The sequence below is a fragment of the Oncorhynchus mykiss genome, chromosome 2 (genome assembly GCF_057628025.1).
Source record: "Oncorhynchus mykiss isolate SJ-2025 chromosome 2, ASM5762802v1, whole genome shotgun sequence".
In the NCBI taxonomy this organism is placed as follows: domain Eukaryota; kingdom Metazoa; phylum Chordata; class Actinopteri; order Salmoniformes; family Salmonidae; genus Oncorhynchus; species Oncorhynchus mykiss.
This window is the reverse complement of record NC_143023.1, coordinates 54,918,056-54,935,272: the sequence shown is the minus strand read 5'-3', so window position 1 is coordinate 54,935,272 and position 17,217 is coordinate 54,918,056. Positions and strand designations below refer to the sequence as shown.

At 43.4% G+C, this 17,217-nt stretch overlaps 2 protein-coding genes across 9 annotated transcripts in view; one reads left to right on the top strand and one right to left on the bottom strand.

The window, feature by feature from the left end:
- Window positions 1–7,583, bottom strand: part of spg11 (SPG11 vesicle trafficking associated, spatacsin) — a 98,400-nt gene extending 90,817 nt beyond the window's left edge. For all 8 annotated transcript variants that reach the window (XM_021565598.3, XM_090202360.1, XM_021565615.3 and 5 more), the window contains exons 1-8: window positions 6,681–7,583; window positions 6,284–6,471; window positions 5,823–6,050; window positions 5,441–5,639; window positions 4,975–5,112; window positions 4,414–4,796; window positions 353–498; window positions 124–256 (exon numbers count right to left, since the gene is read on the bottom strand). In XM_021565598.3, the coding sequence (XP_021421273.3) occupies window positions 124–256; window positions 353–498; window positions 4,414–4,796; window positions 4,975–5,112; window positions 5,441–5,639; window positions 5,823–6,050; window positions 6,284–6,471; window positions 6,681–6,910 (1,645 nt within the window). In that variant the 5' untranslated portion in view covers window positions 6,911–7,583. The remainder of the gene's footprint in view (window positions 1–123; window positions 257–352; window positions 499–4,413; window positions 4,797–4,974; window positions 5,113–5,440; window positions 5,640–5,822; window positions 6,051–6,283; window positions 6,472–6,680) is intronic.
- On the top strand, window positions 7,565–12,347 carry ciao2a (cytosolic iron-sulfur assembly component 2A). The gene is made up of 5 exons (XM_021565587.3): window positions 7,565–8,140; window positions 9,211–9,375; window positions 10,798–10,847; window positions 11,328–11,373; window positions 11,682–12,347. The coding sequence occupies exons 1-5, from the start codon at window positions 8,113–8,115 to the stop codon at window positions 11,780–11,782; spliced, it is 390 nt and encodes a 129-aa protein (XP_021421262.1). The 5' UTR covers window positions 7,565–8,112; the 3' UTR covers window positions 11,783–12,347.
- Window positions 12,348–17,217: the final 4,870 nt, after the last annotated feature.

The following is a 17,217-nucleotide window of genomic DNA, read 5'->3' as shown; positions in this document are numbered from 1 at the left end:
ATGCATGTCAAATTTGTACTTAGTATTAATTACTATGGCATACAATTACAATAATACTAAGTATTTATTTTAGGATTCTAGGGCTTTATGTGATTAATATGAAATTGATTGTAAAGGCCTTACTCTTCAGCTGGCTCTGGGTTGAGATGGTAGCTGATTGGTCAGCTAGAATATACCCAGAGGGTGGAGTCAGGACGTTCTTTTTGCTCTTCAGGAAGAAGTCCACTGTGTCCAACTGGTGGTTCTTTAGACCAGCCTACAAATACAAGACAAAGGCATGTGTCGTTCAGTACGTACTGTTGTGAAATTAAGCAAACCATTTAGCCAACTGAACGGGCCCCAGGCCTCCTACCTGCAAGGCGTGAATGGGGATGGCGCAGCGGCCCCATTCATTAAGGTGGCACAGAGAGTCCACTGTGCCAGCACTGCCAAATACCATTAGTCTGTTGAGCAGCTCCTCCTGTGACACAGCAAACAGCACCAGGGACAGGCCTGACGCTGCAACACACAAGAGCTACACTCAACATCCATACACACATGAATAATGAAAACATACAGTGCCAAACATACAGTACAGTGAAAGTCTACTCACAATTTTTACAGAAGAAAAGTGTGCAAGTGGTATCTAAAAAAGTATTGCATTTGATTTTTTTCTTACCGATCTACACAACCTAATCCACATTTTGAAAGTGAAAGAATATTATAGAATATTTCCCAAATTAATAAAAAAGACAAAAAAAATGGTATAATAATAATGATTGCATATGTCTTCACAACCCAGAGGTAATACTTGGTAGAAGCACTTTTGGCAGCCATTACAGCTGTGAATCAGATTACAGCTTAGAATAAGATTCAACCAACTTTGCACAACTCTAAGGGCAACCTACAGTGGGGTCTAAAATTACTGACACCCTTGATAAAGATGAGCAAAAATTACTGTATAAAATAAATAAATATACTGAGCTATATTTTACGCACACAAAACATTTGGAAATTATATTATTTTATTTTAGCAGTAAAACAATTGCTCAGAGAAAGAGATTTTAGTTTAACAATACCTCACCTAGCGAGGAGAAAGGCACTGAGCCTTACTCTCCCTTGTTTTATGAGTTGGAGAACTCATGTGGAACGATCTTAGACGATTCCTCTATACAGAATCCTTCCAGATCATTGATATCCTTAGTCAGCGCTTATGGACTGATCTTTTTCATTCAAACTGCAGGTTTTCAAATCCGGAGACTGAGATGGCCATTGCAAAATGTTGATTTTCTAATCATTTATAACTAATCATTTATTTGTGGATTTTGATGTATGCTTGGGGTTATTGTCTTGCTAGAAGATCCATTTACGGCCAAGTTTCAGCCTCCTGGCAGAGGAGGTAACCAGGTTTTTGGCTAAAATCTCCTGGTACTGACTGGGAAAAAGTTTATGATGCCGTTGACCTTAACAATAGCCCCAGGACCTGTGGAAGCAAAATAGCCCCATAACATCAAAGATCCACCATCAAAATGGTTACTGCAGGATTCCGACAAAAAACCTGCAGCAACCTGTAAACTGTGTACTCGCGCGCTGCCATAGCCCAAGGTTCAATCCCACAGAAAACTGGGAGCAGTTACATCCAATCAATCCAATTTCACAAAAGGTATGTGGGGGAACCCCAACTCGCTGCAGCACAGATATCACCAATCTTCATGCCCATGAACAATGCCCAAGAAGCCGCCACACTCCAACAAGACAGACGCTGCTTAGAAAGAACCCTATCCCGAGCTGGATTAGCGAAACAGACAAAAAAGCTGGTCACAATATCCTTGTTCCTATCCATATAGGCCATGCTGCCTTCGTGGTTCACCGGAAACAAATGGTGGGGGTGAGAAACAGACTGCTCAAAAGCCAGCGACCCCCCCTCATAGGCATAACCTTGAGAACAACTGGATTAGGATGTAGTTTCACTTTGGAGTTGCCAGGTGCAAACTTAAAACAGGAAGTGCGTGGAGATGCCCAACGTATTTTGCCGACACCATGAGCAGTGCAAATTTCTAGGAAAGGAACTTCAGGTCCACAGACTCAATGTGGAAAAAGAAAGGCTCCGCCCAAAAAGCTATTGCAAGAACATCAAAATGTCAACCAAAGAGCTCTGAAAAGGAGAGACTGCCTCAACCTACGGGTCCCGGCCAACAGGTGGATGATCTCCAGGAACCAGGGTTGTCATTTTTGTTTTCATATCCACCACTCTTGAAAACCGTGTCTGGACTTGAGGAAGGAACTGCGCGTTCTGATTCCCTGCCCAAGGAACCTCTGAGCTAGGACTAGCCCCCTTGTTATACTCTGTAATAAAGAAACTCGCCACTAAATCAGCAAGATCTTTAAACTGGGTTAAGTAACGGTTCACCGCTGCAGGGACAGGAAATACCTTTCCCAAATCTGGAGGAACTCTGCTGCAGGGGAGAAAAACGCCATCAAAGGCGCATTCACCACCAATGGTTCACTCTCCCCCGCCGAATCCAAAGCAAGGGCTTCAGGCTGCCCCGGACTGATGTCAGCCAATTCACACACTGAAAACCCTCCAGAGCCAATCATGGATAGTAAACTCAGCAAAAAAAGAAACATCCCTTTTTCAGGACCCTGTCTTTCAAAGATAATTCGTAAAAATCCAAATAACTTCACAGATCTTCATTGTAAATGTTTAAACACTGTTTACCATGCTTCACTGAACCATAAACAATTAATGAACATGCACCTGTTGAACAGTCATTAAGACACAAACAGCTTACAGACGGTAGGCAATTAAGGTCACAGTAATGACAACTTAGGACACTAAAGAGGCCTTTCTACTGACACTGAAAAACACCAAAAGAAAGATGCCCAGGGTCCCTGCTCAACTGCGTGAACGTGCCTTAGGAATGCTGTAAGGAGACATGAGGACTGCAGATGTGGCCAGGGCAATAAATCTCAATGTCCGTACTGTGAGCAACCGAAGACAGCACTACAGGGAGAAAGGACGGACAGCTGATCGTCCTCGCAGTGGCAGACCACGTATAACAACACTTGCAGAAGATCGGTACATCCGAACATCCCACCTGCGTGACAGGTACAGGATGGCAACAACAACTGCCCGAGTTACACCAGGAACACACAATCCCTCCATCAGTGCTCAGACTGTCCGCAATAGGCTGAGATAGGATGGACTGAGGGCTTGTAAGCCTGTTGTAAGGCAGGTCCTCAACAGACATCACCGGCAACAACGTCGCCTATGGGCACAAACCCACCGTCACTGGACCAGACAGAACTGGCAAAAAGTGCTCTTCACTGACGAGTTGTGGTTTTGTCTCACCAGGGGTGATGGTCAGATTCGTGTTTATCGTCGAAGGAATGAGCGTTACACCGAGGCCTGTACTCTGGAGCGGGATCGATTTGGAGGTGGAGGGTCCGTCATGGTCTGGGGAGGTGTGTCACAGCATCATCGGACTGAGCTTGTTGTCGTTGCAGGTAAACTCAACGCTGTGCGTTACAGGGAAGACATCCTCCTCCCTCATGTGGTACCCTTCCTGCAGGCGCATCCTGAAATGACCATGGTTTCATCAACTGTGCACCCGTATCATCTGCATGTCTGTCATTTGCCATTATACACCAGTGCCTGTGGAGCTATTTTAAGACATCAGACATGACAATAATACATGCAAATAGCTAAATAGTTAACTAGCGAGACAGCCAATTCAAAACATAGTGTAGTTTGGCTGGTAATCTTGCTAGTTTGTTGTATGTCATTATTTTATCTTCTGCGCAAATGTCTCTTTTGCTCCTTTGGCAGCAACCCAATGCCACATGCAGGTGATGCACACAACATTCATTTTCCAGGATTTTAATTCTGACAAAAAATGTGCTATAAATGGGCTCACTGACTAGCAATGAATATCAACAAATGTGTACAGTCCACTACGCACGCTTTGATCACGAAAACATATTCTTCTGACTGCATGATTGAATCACCGCTCGTCACGGTCAATGCAGGCCTACAATATTATAGTCCAATGCGCTCTGCAGAAATTTGGAGGACAGTGTGCAACACATTGCGTGGTTGTAAGATGTATTTTTTTACTTGTCCAATCTAACTTTAATCTATTTTCTTCTTGTCTGACCCATGGTTTTCTTGTCTGACCCATCTGTCTTCTTGTCTGACCCATGGTTTTATACTTGTCCTGGCAAGCGGATAGTACCTTATACTGATCGACAAACTGAAAAGTGACCTTTTTTTTCGTCAACATTGATCTAGCTCAGTAAATTTGGTTGGGAATCATTGATGGACAGCAATATTCAAACCTTGTCTCTGATTTTCAAGCAGATTTGAGTCATGGCTGAGACTGGACCACTCAGGAACACTAAACACCTCTCATATGTGTGCAGTAGCAGACTCACTCTTCAGAAGCAGGCTGAGCTGCTCCTCTGCGGTACGCTGGATAGGCACGGTGGGCGAGGTGGGCCGGTGGTAGGTAACACTCTGGGACTGCAGATCCCAGAAGGCCACAGTTGTCTCGCTGTTACCAGGGGAGCCAAAGGTCAACACAGTGGAGAATTCAGAGACAGAGAGCAGCACTGGGGCAGTTGTGTCGGGCACAGAGAACTGCATGGTGGCTCCCCCTGATGGGACTCTGCTCTGGGAGAGCTTGGCAGCGATAGCTGCCCGCCCACACTCGATGTGGGGGAAATCCTTAAACCAAGGAGCCCCCAGAGTCTGAGGAGAAGAGGGAGGGGTAGCCTTGGCCTTGTTGTACAGAGAAGTCAGCCTAGCTTCCCAGGACCTGGAGATAACGGGAAGGGGGAGAGAGGAAAACAAATAATTATTTACCTCATTTAACTTTCAGGGGATTAAAGATAAAAACAAAAAATGGTATACAATACACTCCCCTTTAACTAAAATGCAATGTACAACACTGACAAAGAATTCTATTCTGTTCTATTCTATGCTCTTCCTCTTACCGGTCAGTGCTGAAGGAGGTGCCCAGCACAGTGTGGCTGTAGATGGAGCTGGAGAGGCTGTCCTCGTCACAGGGACCCTGGGGCCTGAGGGGAGGGCGACTGGGGACCACTCGACACATCAGATGCTCTGGGTACATCCTACCAGGACAACAGGAAAAAGCCACAACAACTTCTGTCAATTAAAGGAAGAAGGGGCTCATCGGAAACCCTTCTCAATTTGCCTTCCCTTAATGGCTCGTGTCCTCTCTCCTCGCCTCCTAAAAACACATTGAAGGAAAAGGTACCAAGGGCGGAACCAAGCATGTTCTCCTTGAATGCCTTTTGGGAAAGAGGCAAAGAAAAAGGAAGCAAGGAATCAAGAAAAAAACAATTGTGAGACATCCAGGTGGACTGAACAGATTGAATCACAAGTAAACCTTCTTGGCGAGTCCCAGTGATAGTTCTTCCCTGTTTACTGCTGAAATACCTGAAGTAGTGGTTGAGGTCGACAGCAAAGGCAGTGTTAGACTGAGTGGCAGCAACAGCAGTACCCAGGTCAGGAGACACCTGGAGGAGACAGAAGGAGTCCAGGTAGGGGGCCAGCTCATCTTCCCCCAGCCCAGCAGTGTGGTACGAGGGCAGGTCTACACTGGCCAGCTTCCTCCCCTCAGCACTGTCAAACACATCTGGAGCACTGTGTTAAAGATAGAGCAGTATACTGAATGACAATCAGGATCAGAGTAGGATCCTACTACTTAGTTGTGAGAGATGCCTGTAGACTCCTATGGCAGTTATGGCTAGACACCATAGAAGTCTACACAGCCCTGTGTCTCAGGGCTAACTACTACACATTAAAATGCTAAGGATACATATGACTCCAGCTGTGGTCAACACAAAGAGTATGCCTCTGCAGAGCTGGTAGTCAGTGCATGTGTCCAGGGGGGCCTTTGGGGGCAGAACGATGCTGCAGCAGGACAGGGTCTCCGGTTCAGCCCCCTGCTGCCACTGCAGCTGTACCACAACACTGGAGTTGAGCAGGAGAAAGCTTCTGGCATCCACAAAGGACAGCAGCCTCAAGGACACCACCTCAGCCACACCTGCAGAATCAAAATGCAAGCAGTGCAGTTTAGTATAGGTTACGAATTCATATGGATAGATTAAAGTTGGAATTTATGTAAAATAACACTCAAAGCTATGAAAATAACAATGAGTATAACTTCAGGCACAACTGCTAATTCAGTGTACCCTAATGTGGTCTCGAAGACAAATATAATCCACTACCTTCAATCTGAATTAAATTGATAATGATAAAGACATTGGTGTCACGTACTCTGGGCTTTCTCCTTGACCAGCTGCAGTAGCTTCTCTGCTGTGAACTCAGAGGCAGAGACAAGAGGGCCAGAGGTAGGGCCCTCTGCTTCCAGTTCATACAGTGTCAACTCACACTCAGAGCTCACAGCCAGAAGTCTAGGGTTGCCACGGGCTCCATTGTAAACTGTCACCTCCTCCCAGGCAAAGCTACAGACAACGAGGAATTCATTCAATTAGAGAACTTTTTGAAGATATAGCACGCACCCACGCACAGACAGACAGACAGAGACAGACAGACAGACAGACAGAGACAGACAGACAGACAGACAGACAAGAGATGTGTGAACCAATCCCATCATCAATGTGGAAACAAATGCATATGGCAGTTTACATTTCTTTTAGCTCACTTTACTCACTCTGTATATGTGCCATCCACCGTTCTCCCCGGTGCCTTGCTCTCTGAAATGTCGCCGACTGTCAGCCCCCCAGCACCACTCAAGCAACAGAGCAAGGAGCAGCCTTGGGCCATTTTAGCTTTTGCTGTGTCCACAACATTTTCACAGAGGTTGCTCTCCGGGATGAGAGCGACTTCTAATGCACAGTTATCTCGAGTTTCAGATCTGTGCAACATATTTATCATAATCATGTCGAATTTGATGCAGATGCCTTACAACTGATACGATCTCATATGTAATTTATCTATTTGCAGTTGCATATAGTCAGCTGTCGACTTGTCGTCAAATGAGAGAACAATTAAAACAGAATTTGGACATTATCGTTTTCTTTTCGTGGACGTGTGTTCCTCTTTCACGTAAACATTCTTACCTACATCCTGACACAAATCACATGACATGGGTTCTCTGTATCAGCTGATTAACTATTGCCCAATAGGAAAACGAAAAAAATATATACATAAAAGACAGTAATAATCAAGCAAGGATAGCGCTCATATATTTTTTCCCGAGGCATTACAAGGAATCCTGTCGATGAATGCTCCTTGCTCACAGCCACCTGAGCCTGTGTGGCGGTGTGCTTTGAACTGTGACTGAAGTAGTGTGATGGTTGTTTAATTTGTTTTTTATATGTCTGCAATGGAATATATGTAGTCTTCCATAAAACTTAAAAGAAAAGCAGAAGCAAGGATAGCATCACTGTTGAAACCTTGATATTTTACACCACAAATTGCCGTTTAAAGGCAATATATTGAAAATATTGATAAATTAATGAATAAACCAAATAATAATTCCTAAATGATTATGCATGCTGAGCAGAAGACCGAACTTGTATACATCTTGCAGCGTTTGCTTTCGCCTGAATCTGAAGGAGGAAGTAAACAGCCAGCACAGGCTTTCGTTTTGCTTCCCACTAGATAACACAGCCACAAAGAACATGTTTGCTAACGTAAAAATGTATGAAAACAAACATGTACTTTTTGCGATTCATTTAAGGTTAGGGTTATGTATGGTTAAGCATTGTGGTTAAGGTTAGCGTTATGTTTAAAATTAAGATAGCGTTGTTTTTTAAATGGGCGGGGTTTATAACTTTGTTACTGTGTTAACTAGTGACGACTTTTTGTTTGTCACAACCTACGCAGATGTCAAAGCTTAAGTCTTCTTATAAAAACCGCGTTGATGAGCCAATCCATATGCTAGTATGTTTTATTAAACGGTGAACATACTGTCTAGTTTAGCGGAGCGTGAAAACACTGATGTCAAAGTCTCTCTGAAAGCTCGAGTATATGAAAATTTCAAATAGTGTCTGGCTTTGTCTCACTTAGTTACATTGAGTCACAAAGTATTGCAGTTCATCGGATTGCCAGACAACACGAATGCACCAAGGACACAAAATATGGAAGAGAAAGCATTAGAAGTATACGGTAAATTGGTTTATTTGCATCTTGATACAGCTAGTTCGAGAGCTAGTTCGCTAACGTTATAGACAGGTTTTCTAGGCTGCGTGCTAGTATTTTTTTATTCATTCGATTTAACCTTTTATTTAACTAGGCCAGTTATGGTTATCTAGCCTGGTCCCAGAACAGTTTGTGTGTTGACAAGTCTGGTCGTTGTTTTTTATTTTATTTTTTTATTTAAACTTTATTTAACCAGGTAGGCAAGTTGAGAACAAGTTCTCATTTACAATTGAGACCTGGCCAAGATAAAGCAAAGCAGTTCGACACATACAACAACAGAGTTACACATGGCGTAAAACAAACATAGTCAATAATACAGTAGAAAAATAAATCTATATACAATGTGAGCAAATGGGGTGAGATTATGGAGGCAAAGGCAAAAAAGGCCATGGTGGCGAAGTAAATACAATATAGCAAGTAAAACACTGGAATGGTAGATTTGCAGTGGAAGAATGTGCAAGGTAGTAATATAAATAATGGGGTGCAAAGGAGCTAAATAAATAAATACAGTAGGGGGAGAGGTAGTTGTTTGGGCTAAATTATAGATGGGCTATGTACAGGTGCAGTGAGCTGATCTGACAGTTGGTGCTTAAAGCTAGAGAGCAGCAGAGAACTGGAAGGCGAGGCGGCCAAAGAAATAATTGGTTTTGGGGGTGACCAGAGAGATATACCTGATGGAGTGCGTGCTATAGGTGGGTGATGCGATGGTGACCAGTGAGCTGAGATAAGGGGGGACTTTACCTAGCAGGGTCTTGTAGATGACATGGAGTCAGTGGGTTTGGCGACGAGTATGAAGCGAGGGCCAGCCAACAGAGTACAGGTCACAATGGTTGTAACGCCTAAGTGACCAACGGAGAGACCGCACTAAAAGATCTGAGATTGTTTTACAATTTCTTATTTTCTCTATGATAATGAAACATTTGGAAACTGCTAATTTCAACTGATAGCTAGCTAGTTGTCAGTATAACCAGCTGAAATAGTTAACATTTCTAAGTGATGTGCTTGTTCACCACCTCAACCCCAATTTCTTTCCCCAGATGTCATACGCACTATTCGAGACCCAGAGAAACCTAACACGTTGGAGGAATTGGATGTCGTGTCAGAAGAATGTGTTGAAGTCCAAGAGCTTGGAGAGGACGAGTATCTCATAATTATCAAGTTCTCCCCAACTGTCCCACACTGCTCTCTGGCAACACTAATCGGTGTGTCTCTGTTTCAACTGATAAGAAACAACTGTTCATAACTGACATGAACAGAAATAGATATTTAGCCTCTTGCATCCATACTGATACAATGTTTTATGTGACAACACTACAGTGGCAGTCTCATAGTCTTGTCGCAGATCTGTTTGTGCTGTTGACATCTCCATTGCTTCCATTGCTGTTGCTGTCAAGCCTAACATAACGAGTGACAAGGAGTTGGCATGATAGCATAAACAGACTGACACTCAGGCTACCGTTCTTATAGAGCTACAACTATTTCTACTACATTCTTGTCTACCTTAAAGTTGGCAGCACAGGCAGAGAATGTAAGAGTCTGTGAGGCCCCTTTTCCTATCCTTTTAATAAATAGGGATACGATAAAGTGCCATGCAATGTCTTTGAAGCTATAGTGGCATCGGTGGCCATTGACCGATAACTGGAGCACAAGCAGGCACCTCTCCAACCTCTCCAACCATACTCTGGCGTATTAGTGCACTCAGACTGGCATGACTGAAATGCAACAGACTTTGCATTTTATACTTCCACTAGTTTCAGTTTCTACTTCCACAAGGTTGTCAAGTAACTCGACATAGGTGGTCTGACTTAATGTAGCATTGATCTACTTTGATCTACTTTGTCTAGACCTACTGAGTGTAAGAAACATTAGGAACACCTGCTCATTCCATGACAGACCGACCAGGTCATTCTAGGTGAAAGCTATGATCCATTATTGATGCCACTTGTTAAATCCACTTCAATCAGTGTAGATGAAGGGGAGGAGACAGGTAAAGTAAGGAATTGCAAGCCTGGAGATAATTGAGACGTGGCTTGTATATGTATGAATTGGCAACACAAAATATTTAAGTACCTTTTGAGCGGGGTATGGTAGTATGTACCATGCGCACTGATTTGTGTGTCAAGAACTGCAACGCCGCTGGGTTTCTCACAACAGTTTCCCATGTGTCAAGAATGGTACTCCACCCAAAGAACATCCAGCCAACCGCTTTCAACACCTTGTAGAGTCCATGCCCTGGCGAATTGAGGCTGTTCTGTGGGGAAAAGGGTGTGAAATTCAATATTAGGAAGGTGTTCCTAATGTTTTTAACACTCAGTGAATGTTCCCAATCATTCTCTGAAGGGGACAAATGTTAAATGGCAGTCTCATGAGAAACCCCCGCTTTTCACTCTCTTTGTAACATGACCTTCCCACAGGGTCAATTAACTCTTCTATGGATATATATATATATATATATTTTTTTAATCTGTTTCCCCTATATGTGTTCAGCAGCGGGTATAATAAATATAATATAGATGTATACCCCCCCTAACTCTGCCACCGCTGCTTAAAAGAAACCCTTGGGGAAACACAGAAATTGCCTACTTCAGACATCAATGTAAGTTATTCTGTAACGTGTGTTTCAGGCCTGTGCTTACAAGTTAAACTGCAAAGATGCTTGCCGTTTAAACACAAGGTAAGCAGCGAGGGGATTACACCCATCAGAGGAAAAGTGTTATCATACAACTAATCCCTAAATCAATGTTGATGCACAAAATGTTAGTCTGTTTAGTAAGGACACGTTCTCTCATCCAGTGATTTATCATTACGAAAAGTCCTATTTTTCCAAACCTTTGATGCATAGCGCTTTGTCTTATTTCCAAGGGTAGTCTCTGAAGCCAATGATTTAAATGGAAAACAGTGTTGTAAAATCTTCTCCCCTTTTGTGCTGCCTTGGTTTATAATGCGGTGCCTCTGGAACAAAGGGGCTCCTATGAAAATGCAGTGTGGTTGTTTTCTGGCTCTGGTTGTATCTCTGGTGCGCGAACCTCCAACCCTTCTCCCTGATTAGACCTGTCTGTGGGAACACACACTTAGTTTTTCCAACTTCATGCAGATGAATTGCTTATTTATTGTTATTAAAAAAAGTGGAAATGTATCTGTTCTTGTTCAACAGTTGGACATTTTCATTTCTGAGGGAACCCATTCTACTGAGGAAGATAGTAAGTGTTATTACTTACAACACCACCTTAACCATATCTCCAGAAAATGTATTTTGAATAAAAGAGAAATGTCAGACATTGGATATATTTTGTATTTACACACGAAAAGCCCGACTAGAATTTGTCTTATGAAACCAGTAATTCTGTGAACTCCTATTGGTAATATTTTACAGACCATCAGGCTTTAGCTCAGCGGGAATAACATTACTTGTGGTGCTCAGACAATCCAGGTTCAAACCCATTTGGTCCCATTTATGCAGTTGGACAATAGAAGGAAACCTATTGTGATTTTATCCATTTCCCTCCAGTTAACAAACAGATCAACGACAAGGAGAGAGTAGCAGCTGCTATGGAGAACCCCAACCTGCGGGACATTGTGGAGCAGTGTGTTACTGAACCTGATGACTGAGCCAAGGGACTGACATCTCAGGGACTTTAGACCAAGGTATTCAATAGGCACCAAATGGAAGAAAATGGACTGAATGAAACAGGGGGGTACTAGCTGAAGTTGTCCATTTAGAAATGCTAGTTTTCGCTTTCCATTGTAAAACATTTTGTTACTGTGTACCCTAATGAATGCGACCCAGCCATCAACTTAAAATCGTAGCCATCGTGGAATGTGTTTTTTTTTTATATATATATAAGTGCCTGGAGGATATGTCGGAGATCGGTTCCAGATCGGGACTGTTCAAATTTCTTAAATCCTTTTGTGAATAACCACCATGGTAAAAAAGTCCAAATCAGTAACAGAATTCCAACTTCAAGTTTATTGTCATCATGAAAGAATCACTAAGGGATAAGATGAAGAGTTGCAGGAAAATGTGAGAACTTCCCAGTTAGTTTTTAGACTTCTGAGCAACGTCCCTCGAACAATCGCCACAGAATGGACAGCAGTGTATATGGCTTTGTCTTGTTTGATCTTTTTCTAACATCATGATTGAAATAGGAAATAAAACATGTTCCTAAAAAGCTGATTTTTGTTTTGAGGTGAATTTGTATTTTCTATATCTTTTCTGCTGGGGTTATTTTTCACCTGAAATGGCTAAATGCATCATTATTCTGCTGAAGGGGGCGGAGTTAGCTTTAGAGTTCTGTCTTACTATCTAGGTCTGTACCCAAACAGTTCAAGCTTCTACTTTTAAAAATCCACCTATCCAGAAATTAGTTTCTCACTGTTGCTGCTTGTTATAGCCCCCAGCTGTCCCTGGACACCATATGTAAATTGATTGCCCCCCGTCTATCTTCAGATTTCGTACTGTTAGGTGACCTAAACTGGGATATGCTTAACACCCCGGCTGTCCTACAATCTAAGCTAGATGCCCTCAATCTCACGCAAATTATCACGGAACCTAGCAGGTAAAAACCCTACATCCGTAAACACAGGCACCATCATAGATATCATCCTGACCAACGTGCCCTTCAAAAACACCTTTGCTGTCTTCAACCAGGATCTCAGCAATCATTGCTTGCGTCCGTAATGGGTCTGCGGTCAAACGACCACCCCTCACCACTGTCAAACGCTCCCTAAAATACTTCAGCGAGCAGGCCTTTCTAATTGACATGCCCCGGGTATCCTGGAAGGGTATTGACCTAGTCCCGTCAGTAGAGGATGCCTGGTTGTTCTTTAAAAGTGCCTTCCTCACCATCTTAATAAGCATGCCCCTTTCAAAAAATGTAGAACTAAGAACAGATAGCCCCTTGTTCTCTCGTGACTTGACTGCCCTTGACCCCCCCCCACTTCTCCTTCACCCGAATCCAGGCAGCTGATGTTCTGAAAGCGTTGCAAAATCTGAATCCCTACAAATCAGCTGGGCTAGACAATCTGGACCCTCTCTTTCTAAAATGATCTGCCGCAATTGTTGCCACTCTTATTACTAGCCTGTTCAACCTCTTTCGTATAGTCTGAGATCCCTAAAGATTGGAAAGCTGCCACGGTCATAACCAGTGGCCATAACCAGTGGTCTAGAGTGTTTCAATCCAGGTCCTGGGGACCCAAAGGGTGCACAATTGTTTTTGCCCTAGCACTACACAGCTGATTAAAATGATAAACTCATCAAAAGGCTTTGATTTGAATCAGGTGTGCACCCCTTTGGGTCCCCCGGACCAGGATTGAGAACCACTGCTCTAGCCCCAAACTGTTACAGACCTATATCCGCCCTGCCTTTCTAAAATCTTCAAAAGCGAAGTTAACAAACAGATCACCGGCCATTTTGAATCCCACCGTACCTTTTCCGCAATGTAATCTGGTTTCCGAGCTGGTCATGGGTGCATTTCAGCCACGCTCAAGGTCCTAAATGATATCATAAACTCCATCGATAAGACCGTACTGTGCAGCCGTATTCATCGCTCTGGCCAAGGCTTTCGACTCTGTCAATCACAACATTCTTATCGGCAGACTCAATAGCCTTGGTTTCTCAAACGACTGCCTCGCCTGGTTCACCAACTACTTCTCAGACAGAGTTCAATGTGTCAAATTGGAGGGCCTGTTGTCCAGACCTCTGGCAGTCTCTATGGGAGTCCCACAGCGTTCAATTCCCGGGCCGATTCTCTTCTCTGTATATATTAATGATGTCGCTCTTGCTGCTGGTGATTCTCTGATCCACCTCTATGCAGACGACACCATTCTGTATATATCTGACCCTTCTTTGGACACTGTTAACAAACCTCCAAACGTGCTTCAATTCCATACAACACTCCTTCCGTGGCCTCCAACTGCTCTTAAATACTAGTAAAACTAAATGTATGCTCTTTAACTGATCGCTGCCCGCTTGACTAACATCACTACTCTGGACGGTTCTGACTTAGAATATGTGGACAACTGCAAATACCTAGGTGTCTGGTTAGACTGTAAACTCTCCTTCCAGACTCACATTAAACATCTCCAATCCAAAATTATCTATAATCAGTTTCCTATTTCTCAAAGCATCCTTCACTCATGCTGCCAAACATACCCTCGTAAAACTGACTATCCTACCGGCGATGTAATTTACAAAATAGCCTCCAACACTCTACTCAGCAAATTGGATGCAGTCTATCACAGTGCCATTCGTTTTGTCACCAAAGCCCCATATACTACCCACCACTGCGACCTGTATGCTCTCGTTGGCTGGCCCTCTTGCCAAACCCGCTGGCTCCAGGTCATCTAAGTCTTTGCTATTTATAGCTCTGCCTTATCTCAGCTCACTGGTCACCATAGCAACACCCACCCGTAGGACTCGCTCCAGCATGTATATTGCACTGGTCATCCCCAAAGCCAACACTTTTGGCCGCCTTTCCTTCCAGTTCTCTGCTGTCAATGACTGGAACAAATTGCAAGAGTCACTGATGCTGGAGACTCATATCTCCCTCACCAACTATAAGCATCAGCTGTCAGAGCAGCTTACCAATCACTGAACCTGTACACAGCCCATCTGTAAATAGCCCACCCAATTACCTCATCCCGTATTGTTTTTGCCCTTTTGCACCCCAGTATCCCTACTTGCACATCTCACTCCAGTGTTAATGCTAAACTGTAATTATTTTGCCACTATGGCCTATTTATTGCCTAACCTCCTGACTCTTCCTATATCTGCACACACTGTATATAGATTTTTCTATTGTTATTGACTGTACGTTTGTTTATCCCATGTGTAACTGTTGTTTTTGTCACATTGCTTTGCTTTATCTTGGCCAGGTTGCAGTTGTAATTGAGAACTTGTTCTCAACTGGCCTACCTGGTGAAATAAATAAACATTCACCACGCAAAAAGTATAATGCGTCTCTTGGCCACATAGAAAGTCAGTGTAATTTTGCTGGGAAATGATTTTAACGTGTTTTTCCTGCCTATGGTATAAATGGGCTCACTGGACAACAATGCTCTATTAACAGTTACATAGAGGGATATATAAAAATGTAGTGCAGGTAACGTTTCAAAAGTTGTCCCTTCTGTATTGAAGGTACCATTCCAGTGGAGGGCACTGTTGATCTAATCACTGTACTTTATCTGGGAGTGAAGCTTAAACTGGACATAGTAGGATAGCAGGTGTGAAACTTCACATGTAAGACATTTTTAATAGGAAATGATTTTGAATCATACACATTTCCCTCGCCATGACACTACACAATGACAAACATTTGAGAGGTAGCCTGATCCACCATTCTGATCACTGCGCTCTCGTTTCATGCGAATCAGAACGTAAGCTCTCGAACAGCATGGTCGAAAAAGGTTAGTTGAGTCACTGAAGTGGGACAATAGTCAAACCTCAATTAGCAATAGTCTTGTCTGTTTTTCTGCCATGTCCACCAATATGAAAGAGAATATCCAATGCAGGTGAACCATGATATACACTGAGTGTACAAAACATTAGAAACACCTGCACTTTCACATGACCGGCTGACCAGGTGAAAGCTATGATCCCTTACTGATGTCACCTGTTAAATCCATTTCAATCTGTGTTGATGAAGGGGAGGAGACTGGTTAACTAAGTTATTTTAAGCCTAGCCATGATTGGGCACGTGGGCGGTAAGAAAAAAAGGAAGCGTGCAACATATAAAAAAAATATGGACTAGGATTGCGCAAGCCTTCTGGAGAAGGAGAATATGGTGGACTATAATAAATAAATGAGTTAAGTAGGATGTTTGAATATCGAATAGAGGATCTCACAGAACTTCTGGAAGAGCTTGAGGAGGAAATTGAACATGAGTAAGAATGAATTAACTGCAGGTTGAGTGATGACTGCTAAGAAGATATTGAGTGACGAGGAAGATTGGCAAAAAAAAGGAATACGTGCTACAGTAGTTCAGAGATGGAACCTGGTGGGAGTGAGGATGAAGTACCTGGGGTGAGGACCGCCAAGTTCTGGCCTCATCCCGAGGATGTTAAGAATGATTCTGGCCCAGTGGGAGTGAGATTTGTAGAGAGAATGGATCATTGAAATTTGGCTGATCCAAATGTGGTATCAGGTTGGGTGGAGAAGAGGCTGGGGACTGCGGAGTTGGTGAAGGTAACTCGGAGTGGACTTCTGATTTATTGTGTTTACTCTGCCCAGAGGGACCGGGCGCTCCGGATTATGCGATAAGGGACAAGAATTGTGACCTGCTTTAACGGGGGTGGCATTAAGTGTTGAGCAATTGAAATGGAAAATTCCTTGTCTGACATCTGCCGTTTGGTGAGACGTAGATCCGATGGAGTGCGTGGGGAAACAGGCCATGTTTGTCATGCTGAGTTTTGATGCAGAGTCTTTGCCAGATAAGGTTAAGGTAGGAAGTGTCAGTTATACCGTGACAGCTTTTGCTCTGAAAATACTATGGTGTTTTAGGTGTCAAGTTTATGGGCGTGTTGTGTGTATTAGGGAGATGCCTAGATGTGGGAAGTGTGCAGGAGGGCATGAGAAGAAGGAATGTGTGGTGTCGGTGAAGAAGGTTATTTGTGTTAATTGTGGGGGTGCCCATAGGGCTGGAGATCGGTGTCTGCTGAGAGAAAGGCCGATTGTGGTTACCAGGGTTAGTGGTACAGATAGTGCTGTAAGCTGAAGCAGTGAAGAATAGTTGAGGAAGATTGGTACAGGGTGAGGGATCCTGAGAGGATTCATGTGAGTAGGCAGAGACTGAGAGTAATGGGAAGATGTGCTTCATTCAGTAAGGTGGTCTTTTTAGCATTTATAGCCATGGTTGTCAATTGTACTGCAGAAATGGATCGAAAGTCAGAGAAAATAGGTTGTGGCGGCAGAGAAGTACTTGGGATTGCCAGGATTTACTGCAGAACAGCTGCAGAGGGTGTTGAGTGGTAGTGTTAATTCCACTCAGACCTTTGGTCTGGAGTAGGACTGGATAGGGTTAAATAGTGGAATGTGTTTTTTTGATTGT